Source organism: Solea senegalensis, linkage group LG8 (assembly GCF_019176455.1).
Source record: "Solea senegalensis isolate Sse05_10M linkage group LG8, IFAPA_SoseM_1, whole genome shotgun sequence".
Lineage (NCBI taxonomy): Eukaryota > Metazoa > Chordata > Actinopteri > Pleuronectiformes > Soleidae > Solea > Solea senegalensis.
This window is the reverse complement of record NC_058028.1, coordinates 26,526,381-26,536,312: the sequence shown is the minus strand read 5'-3', so window position 1 is coordinate 26,536,312 and position 9,932 is coordinate 26,526,381. Positions and strand designations below refer to the sequence as shown.

Sequence of the window (9,932 nt, the reverse complement as noted above, 5' to 3'; positions counted from 1 at the left end):
CTCCACCAAAAAATGATGGGGATGACATAGAGGACAGTAGACATTTAAAAGAGCAAACTCCTCCCCAAATAAGGAGGCTGAAATAAGTATAAACTGTCCATATTTATCTTTAATGCATTTTGATACTTTAACAGGTACATTTTTCCTAATGAGTATAGCCACCCCTCTGCTTTTGGTGGTGAAAGAAAGAAAGAAATAGACCTGATCAAAGCCACACTGTTGCAGCTTTAAATGCTCCTCATCATTCAAGTGTGTTTCTTGCAACATGGCAGCATCAATTTTCTCCTTTTTTAAAGATAGCAATATTTTTTTTCGTTTGATACCCATCAAACGGAAAAAAATATTGTTACTTCCCTTAACAGAAATATATGAGCCAAATGATCTGAGCCAGCGGATCATTTCATCAGGAGAGGCCGAGGTAACGTTGCTCTCCTTTGGACACTAAGCAGCCAGCGTCCACTGAGGCGAAGCTGATCACCTCCGATACCGTCGCTGCCAAACTATATATAATACATTATATCTTAATACACAAACCACATTTTTGAATTCTAAATGACTAATTTCTTGCCTCAAATGATCTTAAAACTGCGCTCGGAGACTCTGGGTTTATATTTCTTTTCTCTGCTGCTATGCTGTGATACATGGCAGCCATGCCCCACCCTCTGACTTTGATGGGCAAGTTTGACAGATAAAATAAATTAATGATCCACTGCAATACAGACCAATTAAATGTGTCATTAATTATTTAAAAGTGTCATTAATTAATTGATTAATTGATGCATGTAATTATTTATAATAATAATATTAATAAATATATTTATAATTGGGATATCTTTTGATAATATAGTCAATTACAATGATTATTTAGACTGATTTTAAAGGCATAGATTGATTGTCATTTCCCTGTGGTGCCCCGATATAAAATTAATTAATATGTATGCATTTTTCAAAATATTTTTATTATTTTTATCAGTCAAATTATTGCCACTGACTGTTGATCCCCAACACCACATTATGGTTCATGGTTAAATCTTAGTAAATAATGGGCTCAGTCGGACTGACATACAATTCTGTAATGTAAGCATCCTCAGACTCTGCTCTGACCCTCCCCGTAAAGAGCAGCAGCATCACCAGTCTAGCCAAAACTCAGTCTGATATTGTTTTGATTGTTATGATTGAGAGACCCCTATTGGCAGAAACGACATACTGTGTGTTTCAATAAATAAAATTATTAATAACTCAGTCAGAAACATGAGTCAGGCATGGCATTGCAGCTTCTTGCTCTGCACTGATGGGTGGTGTGCAAAAATAAACAACACTGCAAATACATAAAATGTGGTGATACTGTGATGAGCATGCACTTAGACAGGGACGAACCAGAGCAAAGTCATGAGAACATTTTTAGACACCAGACTCCTCTCTTTAATGTTGTTCTCCTGCTTTAACTCTGATGTGTCCTCCTCTCTTTATTCTTCCTCTTGTCAGTTACAGAAACAGTTTGATCTAAATGGGATGAACAAACCTGGAGATGTGATTCTTGGTGGAATTTTCAAACTTCACTTCTTCCCAGCTAATCCTGACCTGTCTTTTACCTCAGAGCCACAACAGCCTACCTGCTATAGGTGAGTCTGACAGGGAAACATACAAATTAAGAAGCTGCCGGAAAGTAAGCCAATTAGTATGAACGTTTCCTGAATATTATGTTATTCATGTAAAATAACAATCAATAATATGATCTTATTGAAGCATTTAAGTTGTATTATGGGTGTTGAATCTAAAGTCACTATTTCCAGTATCTGACATTATGAAAGGTTTAGCTTTGTACGGTGACTGTATGATGTATTTAAATGGTAAAGCTTGTCGTTTATGTGTTAGCTTTAGTGTTGTAGGATTCAGACTGGCTCAGACCATGACCTTTGCTATTGATGAGATCAACAGAAACTCCAACCTGCTGCCGAATGTGACTCTGGGATACAGTCTGTATGATAACTGTGTCCAACTTGGAATTTCATTTCGTGCAGCACTGACTTTAGTCAGTGGTCAAGAAGAGCAAGTTACATTAGAGGAGAACTGTGTAGGAACTCCTCCAGTCCTAGGGATTGTGGGAGATTCTTCCTCGACTCGTACTATTGCAATATCCACAGTCTTAGGTTCGTACAGAGTGCCTCTGGTAAGTTGTTTTTTTGTATTTCATCTCACTCATTATTGTGATGTATTTTAAAATGTAATTTCAGTAATAAATGGAAATTAAAATAAATGAAGGTGTGGTCATTGAAGAATCAACCTTCACATTTCAGCCAACACTTTTCTTTTTGAATACATGCTCTGTTGTTTTGTAGGTAAGTTATTTTGCCACATGTTCCTGCCTGAGTGATCGTCAAAAGTTTCCATCTTTCTTTAGGACGATCCCGAGTGATGCTTTTCAGGTGGAAATAACTTTGCTGAATCAAAATGCATTAAACAAATCATGTGCAACAACAGTCCATAAATACTGCAATGAAAAGGATTTCTAGTAAAAATGATTCCAGCCCCTGCACTAATCCCTCTGCTCTGTGTCCACATAGGTGAATGCTATGATTCAGATTCTAAAACACTTTGGTTGGACTTGGGCTGGTCTGCTCATCAGTGATAATGATTATGGATTCCACACTGCCCGATCCTTTCACTCGGATCTGGGTCCAGCTGGTGGTGGTTGTCTGGCTTACACAGAGATTTTGCCCCGTGTTTACAACCCTGATGAACTAAGGAGAATAGTGGATGTGATGAGGAAATCTACAGCTCGAGTGGTGATTGTGTTTGCACATGAGAGTCACATGATTAACCTCATGAAAGAGGTAGGTGTTGATGTATATTCAATAAATACAACAGTTTTCTCTGTAAATCTACTGCTATGTTTACATTTACTTAGTTTCTGTTAAATAGATTTAAATGATTATGTAATACAAATCCATTAAAATAAATTATTCAGATTTTACTCTCAAAAAAAAAAAGATTATGTTGAATAAAACATAACTTCAGGAACTCTTTGGATTTTTGCCAAACGCTTGATGCTTGAAGTTGCAGTGCAGCTGTGTGAGGTGCTCAGTATGACGAGCCTCTCTATCGCTCACACCGAACTTTAACAGGTGGACAAAGAAAGGCGACAAACTGACAGCTCTGTTGTTCATAAAAGGGGGAGGAGTCTGTGACAATGAGCTAAGCACTGGTTTGACAAGAAGGAGTACTAGGGACAAAGTGTGGACAATGACGGTAGATGGTATTTGACCAGAGAAGCGATTGACGAGAGACAGTGTATCTACTGCTTCTCTCATCAAATAACATCCGGATCAGCAAATAGCATTACTAGATACACGTATACACTGATTTACACCAGAGAAAATAGTTTTGGGGTTTAGATACGTTTTAAGAATGACCCACCATGTGACATCGCCTGTGGAAACTAAAATATACTTTATTGGTTAAAAAAAAAGAACTATTGATATACTTGTTCACTTACTCAATGTCCAGGTGGTGAGGCAGAATGTGACAGGCCTGCAGTGGATGGCCAGTGAAGGCTGGACATCAGCTGATGTGCTCCAGACTCCTTACCTCATGCCTTACCTGGGTGGAACACTGGGCATCGCCATCCATCGAGGAGAAATACCAGGTCTCAGGGATTTTATGTTACAAATACGTCCTGATCTACATCACAACAAAACCCATGGAAATAGCATGGTGAGAATTAAATATTTCAATCTGACATGGAACTAGCAAAAAATGAATTGTGTCTTATTTCAAGAAAACCTTTTTCTTTTGCTTTTTTCCAGGTGAATCAGTTTTGGGAACACACATTTCAGTGTAGATTTGCTCCACCTCCAGCAGGTTGGGTGGAAGCTGGAAGAGAATTATGCACTGGACAGGAAGTTATAGAGAATGTGGAGACTGAGTTCCTGGATGTTTCAAACCTCAGACCAGAGTATAATGTGTATAAGGCTGTGTATGCTCTGGCGTATGCTCTTGATGACATGCTGCAGTGTGAGCCAGGGAGAGGACCTTTCAGCAACAACACCTGTGCTCATTTACAAAGAATGGAGCCATGGCAGGTGAGATATCAGTTTACACTCAACTCTTTATTGCACTTAATCCTTTGCATGCATTAGGGGCTCAATGAATGGTAAATGGTATGTTATTATCTAGCACGTCTTGATGACCACTCAAAGGCTTTGGTTGTTAGGGGGGTGAGCCTGGGCTGGGTCTAGGGTATGGGTGAGATTAGGATTTGGAGTACAGGTGCTGTGGTGGTGTGCTGACCTGGGCATGGTTTCTACTGGAATGTGGAAGTTTTTCCTCTGACAGGATCAGGGACCAGCCCATCTCCTGTCCCCCGAGGGGTTTCAGTCTGTCACTGAAGGAGCTGTCCAGTGCACTGATGTGTCCTGCAGGGTGTGGGACAGATTATCCAACATGAAGGTGTCCAACACAGATTGGCTGATTTGTGGAGAAGCTGGCAAATACTGGCGAGCCCAACGACATGCAGCTTTAGCAGGTGTTGAGACAAAATCTTGAAAATGGAAAGAGTTGAGTGAGGCCATGGAGCAAGACTTGAGGTCATCTCTAAAGTAAACCAACTGACGACTCGGGGAAGGAAGTGGCTTCCTGTCCAAATTGTGTAAAAAATTGTCCAAAAGAGGAGCTTGAGCGTTGTTGAACTTGACTTGGCAAATAGTCTGTCAGTAAAAGAAATACTGAGAGGATCTCCTCAATCTAATCAACATATGTTATCTCAGGGATTTAAGTCAAACAAGTTAAACAACTCCACAGTGGCCGACCCCCAGGGGAGGATAGATACAATATGATTTCTTCCGAGATGTTCTGGTGCTGTCCCGGTTGACATGCCTTCTGCAACGCTGTGTGGACATTGGGGGAAAGTGCATCTGGAGTGGCAGACTGAGGTGGTGGTCCACATTTTTAAGAAATGGGACCATGGTGTCAAAGTACTCAGCCTCTATGTAAAGGTCTATGTCAGGGTGCTGGAGAGAAGACTTAGAGTGATAGTTGAACCTCGGATACAAGAAGAGAAATGTTTTTGTCCTGATAGTTCTCACTTCGTTATCTTGCACCGACTACATTTGCTGTTAGCACGGGCGGGACATGGAGATACATAGAGACTGACTGACGGATTCGCTCAATATGTGTCTAAGTATCTGCAGTGAACAAATCACTTTCACCCCGTCCACTGCCGCTGTCTCACTTGAGTCGCAGTAGAGCTCAGCAGAGCTCAGTTGAACTGTGAGACAAACACATCATTTCAGTAAGGGATTCAGTTCAGTTTGTTCACCCAAATGATGTGTTCAAAATAATTAATCGTTTGGAAGAATGACACAACACTAATTTACAACTCTGTTCAAACTGGTAACAGTGCGTCCCTGATCCACCTCCTGAAGTGGCTTATATTTACCCCTGTATTTACAACTGGTCAGGTGTTATCTGATTGCAATCTGATCACAAAACGCATTTTAATATCAGGTGTAAAGGGGGCCTTTAAGTTAACTTAGCATCAGATACTATACTGTTTTGCTTTAAATGGCTCCATTACCAGGATAAAATCAAAGTTCCTGTGTTGTGTTTTTTATCAGTGAACAGATACTCAGCTTAAGAATTCGTTGTTAAATTTTACAATGGTCAGTGTTGCATAAAAAAGTACTGACATGGTTGTTTGGCATCAGATGTTACTTCGCAACAAATGTATTTTTTACTGCTGTTAATGACAAGACTCATGAAGCTAATTTTGTTATCCAAACTGATAAAGTTGACTTGAACCTCCCACCCATAGAGCTCCGGATATCATATGACTGACACTCCCACTGGCAGGAAAGAACACAGCTCAACCCAGACTTATACAGTAGACAGCACATATATCAGGCAATGTCTCAGAAAACTTGAGTCTTTGCCAGCTGGTTTCATCATAAAATTGAATGTTGTAGATAGCTATTGTGCCCCAGGACGCCCAAACAGTCAGAGACAGGCTAATTGGAGAACATTTGTCCATTTTACAGAGCTAAATCACTGCTAAGAAATGCACTCACAGTGAGCAGAAGATACTGCAATGTGAGGATCAAACACAAGCAACAGCTTTCATGGTTAAATCTTAGTAAATAATGGGCTCAGTCTAACTGACATACAAGTGGAAAAAGCAGCCTATTGTCTGATATATCACAAAACTTGACAGAGTAAATATATCTGATACCCAGTGTGCTTTTTACGAGTTTAGAAACAGTGGACGGAAATTATTGGTGGACCTACAATATCCTCACATCTTCAACTTCCTGATTCCTTTCCCTTCATCTTACTCTAGAGAGTCACTTAAAGTTAATAAAGCCTGGAGGGAAAGCTTTGTTGTTGCTGAGCAGGAACATGTCACATTAGCATACTATTAGCATTAGCTACTGACAGTGTAATCTAAATAATTGCTGTGTTAACGTTGCTATGCAGACTTGTATGTTAGTTAGACTGAGTCCATTATTTATCGAGCGTGACCCATAAAATCCATTGCTTGTGTTTGCTTCTATTGCTCTGTCTTCTTTTGGTCACTGAGAGCTCATTTCATAGTCGTGATTCACCTTCACCTTCTCTCTGGATCTGTGGGGATCCAGTGAAATGCTCTCCTGTTAGCCTGAAAGCAGCTAATTGATTTAGCTGAGCTGATTTATGTGCTGTCTCCTGTATGAGTCAATGGGATGAGCCACGTTCTGTCCTGCCAGTTGGCGTGTCAGAGGCTTTGAGTTGGTTGTGTGAAGTCACCTGCCAGAGCTCTATAGGAACCCAAGATGCATCTGAGAACTATTATTACATTTTGTAACATCATCAGGAAATACACTCTTGGATGCTTTAATGGCCTTTTAATGTTTAATCTTCTATTTCTAATTCTGATCATTCTATACATCTGATTCATTTATCCAAAGCTTATGCATTACTTGGAAAAAGTCAATTTCACAACAACATTTGGTGATCGAGTGTCATTTGATGAAAATGGTGATGCCTTACCTGTATATGACATCATGAACTGGGTGTGGCTCCCTGATGGAACAACTAAAGTTCAGAGAGTGGGTGAGATTAAGATGTCAGCCTTCAAAGGTGAAGAACTCACACTGGATGAAGACAAAATCTTCTGGAACTTTGAATCCAAACAGGTAACTTATTAACTTTCAGACTACTATCACTTTGCCTTAATCAGATGAATCTAACAGACACTGATATTTATATATTGATATATTAACTAACTAACTAACTAACTAACTAACTAACTTATTTCTCCACACAGCCTCCTCAGTCAGTGTGCAGTGAGAGTTGTCCTCCAGGTACCCGCATGGCCAGAAAGAAAGGGGAACCTGAGTGTTGTTTTGACTGTGTCCCTTGTTCTGAGGGAAAGATCAGCAATACAACTAGTGAGTGTAAAGTTTTAAACACCACATTTTAGAGATGTTGTATAAACATGTTTTTCATCACTTTCCCTGTTTTATCAGACTCCATGGAGTGCACCAGTTGTCCAGAAGATTTCTGGACCAGCCCCCAGCGTGACCACTGTGTTCCTAAGAAAACGGAGTTCCTCTCCTACAATGAACCTCTGGGTATCTGCTTGACAACCACTTCACTGTTGGGCACATTTATCTGTGTTGTTGTTCTGGGCATCTTCATCCATCATCACAGCACACCTATAGTTCGTGCCAACAATTCAGAACTCAGTTTTCTTCTCTTGGTGTCACTTAAGTTCTGTTTTCTCTGCTCTTTGCTCTTCATTGGACGACCCAGATTATGGACTTGTCAAATAAGACATGCAGCATTTGGCGTCAGCTTTGTGCTTTGTGTCTCATGTATCCTGGTGAAAACCATGGTGGTTCTGGCTGTGTTCAGGGCCTCCAAACCAGGAGGTGAGTCCAGTCTGAAGTGGTTTGGTGCTGTGCAGCAGAGAGGGACAGTTCTGATTCTGACTTCTGTTCAAGCAGCAATCTGCACTGCCTGGCTTGTCTCTGCTTCACCAATGCCTCATAAAAACACCCAGTATCACATTGACAAGATAGTTTATGAGTGTGTAGTTGGGTCCACAGTTGGTTTTGCAGTTTTACTTGGTTATATTGGTTTACTGGCTGTCCTCAGTTGTTTGTTAGCTTTTCTAGCAAGGAATCTTCCAGACAGTTTCAATGAGGCCAAACTCATCACTTTCAGCATGTTGATCTTCTGTGCAGTGTGGGTGGCCTTTGTCCCTGCTTACATCAGCTCACCAGGCAACTATGCAGATGCAGTGGAGGTATTTGCCATTTTGGCCTCCAGTTTTGGCCTCTTGATGGCGCTGTTTGGACCCAAATGTTACATAATCCTGTTGAGACCAGAGAGAAACACAAAGAAAGCCATTATGGGTCGAGGCACTGACACTTAAAACCAGCAAAATACAGAACGTTTTCACAAAACAATAATTCAGGTGTAGAATCTGTTAATTATGATGTTATTGTTATGTGAAAAAAGGTGAGTGTAAATACAGTAATTGATAGTGATTTACTTTATGTACAGATTTAATGTAGAATTACAAAAATTATAATGGGCAGACATTTTAGGCTAGACTTTGCATGTATTTTTATTCTGTGACAAAGTCAAAACGAGAGTCCAATTTTTAATCTCAATGTGAATTCTATTAAACTTTTTCCATTGTGTGTGTGATATTGATACATACAGGCATATTACATACATATTGTCCTTGGTTTGAATGCTAATAGAGAGTATTGTGCCAATGCCTTAATAAAGTAATTTTTCTTATTCATCAATGTTCTGCTTTTATGTTCAATGGCAATTACTCAGAGGCAGAATACAGATGACAGAAAGCAATGAAAGGGGTAGGGGTAGGGGCTTGTCAGGATGACATTGCAGGTAGATGTGAAGATTTTTTGACTGAAGACAGATAATGGACCCACAAAGCAGATTCAGGGGCAGGAATCCAAATCACAGGCAACATGAATCTTGGGTTATCGAAAGGTAACAACACATTGACAAGGAATACAACAGAAAACACTGGAACTTTCACACTGGGGTAAAGAAGATCTAGCATCAAAGGGAGACAGAGCTTAAATACACTGGGAAGGGGAAGACAGTGAGAAACAGTTGCAGCACAATAGGGCAGGGCAGTCAGTCAAGGCAGGCATGTAGGACTAGATGGTACAATCCTTATGAAAGCACGTACTGGAGATGTGAATGAGAATACTTGAGACAAATGCCTTGTTGGTGTTTATGAGCAGAGAAGTAGGAAACAGTTGGAGAGAACAGAGTAGGCTTTATTAGAGTCTTCAGGTGGGCATTGTCCTTCATAGGCGTTTTGATGATAGGCCCACTACACCTCCAGAGGGTTCATCGCAGACAAGTGGTGTCCCAGTTGTGCCCCCCTCTCTCATTCCACTTGCCCTGTTGCCGCTTGAGGCCCACTTGGAGTCCTCCCTCTTGATCCAGAGCCACTGACTCACCTGCTCTGCGGCACTGGAGAGGGCTTTGATGGTTTTGACTTTTGGACTTGACAGTTGCCCACAAACCCTCTGCAACCAACATCAACTGGGCAAACCCTGGCATTCCAGCATCACCATTAGCTGCCAAATTTTTTTTTCAAAGGCCTCCTCCAGAGCAACCTCCCAAGGCACTGTTAGTTCTATTATATAGACGGTGTCCAGTCTGGTCTGAGATTGGTGGTCAAGATCTCAGCTGGGAAACACATTCCACCAATAGCTTCCAGTCTTGCGCCCTACTTAACCGGTGACTTGGAAGCACAGCAGGTAATCACAAGAGCGCAAAGCTCATGTGATTTGTGAGGAAGTGGGATTTGAAACAATATAAGAGAAAACAAAATGAAACAGGAAACACCACATAATGCGTCTGATGCGTCGACGAGTGTGGCAGCATGTCCGTGTAGCTCCGTG

At 40.8% G+C, this 9,932-nt stretch overlaps 1 protein-coding gene across 1 annotated transcript; it reads left to right on the top strand.

Moving 5' to 3' along the window:
• The first annotated feature begins 1,383 nt into the window (after positions 1–1,383).
• LOC122773827 (extracellular calcium-sensing receptor-like) lies at positions 1,384–8,795 on the top strand. Its single transcript, XM_044032772.1, has 9 exons — positions 1,384–1,622; positions 1,876–2,170; positions 2,340–2,426; positions 2,565–2,834; positions 3,508–3,714; positions 3,807–4,082; positions 6,942–7,169; positions 7,301–7,424; positions 7,503–8,795. Exons 1-9 carry the CDS (start codon positions 1,390–1,392, stop codon positions 8,411–8,413), a joined length of 2,631 nt encoding a protein of 876 aa, XP_043888707.1. The 5' UTR covers positions 1,384–1,389; the 3' UTR covers positions 8,414–8,795.
• Positions 8,796–9,932: the final 1,137 nt, after the last annotated feature.

Excerpts from the sequence above, each read along its gene's own strand:
- LOC122773827 (XM_044032772.1), top strand. The coding sequence starts at position 1,390 with ATGAGAACATTTTTAGACACCAGACTCCTCTCTTTAATGTTGTTCTCC. Across the intron at positions 1,623-1,875 it reads CAACAGCCTACCTGCTATAG|CTTTAGTGTTGTAGGATTCA; the intron begins GTGAGTCTGACA and ends TTTATGTGTTAG. Across the intron at positions 7,425-7,502 it reads AAAGATCAGCAATACAACTA|ACTCCATGGAGTGCACCAGT; the intron begins GTGAGTGTAAAG and ends CTGTTTTATCAG.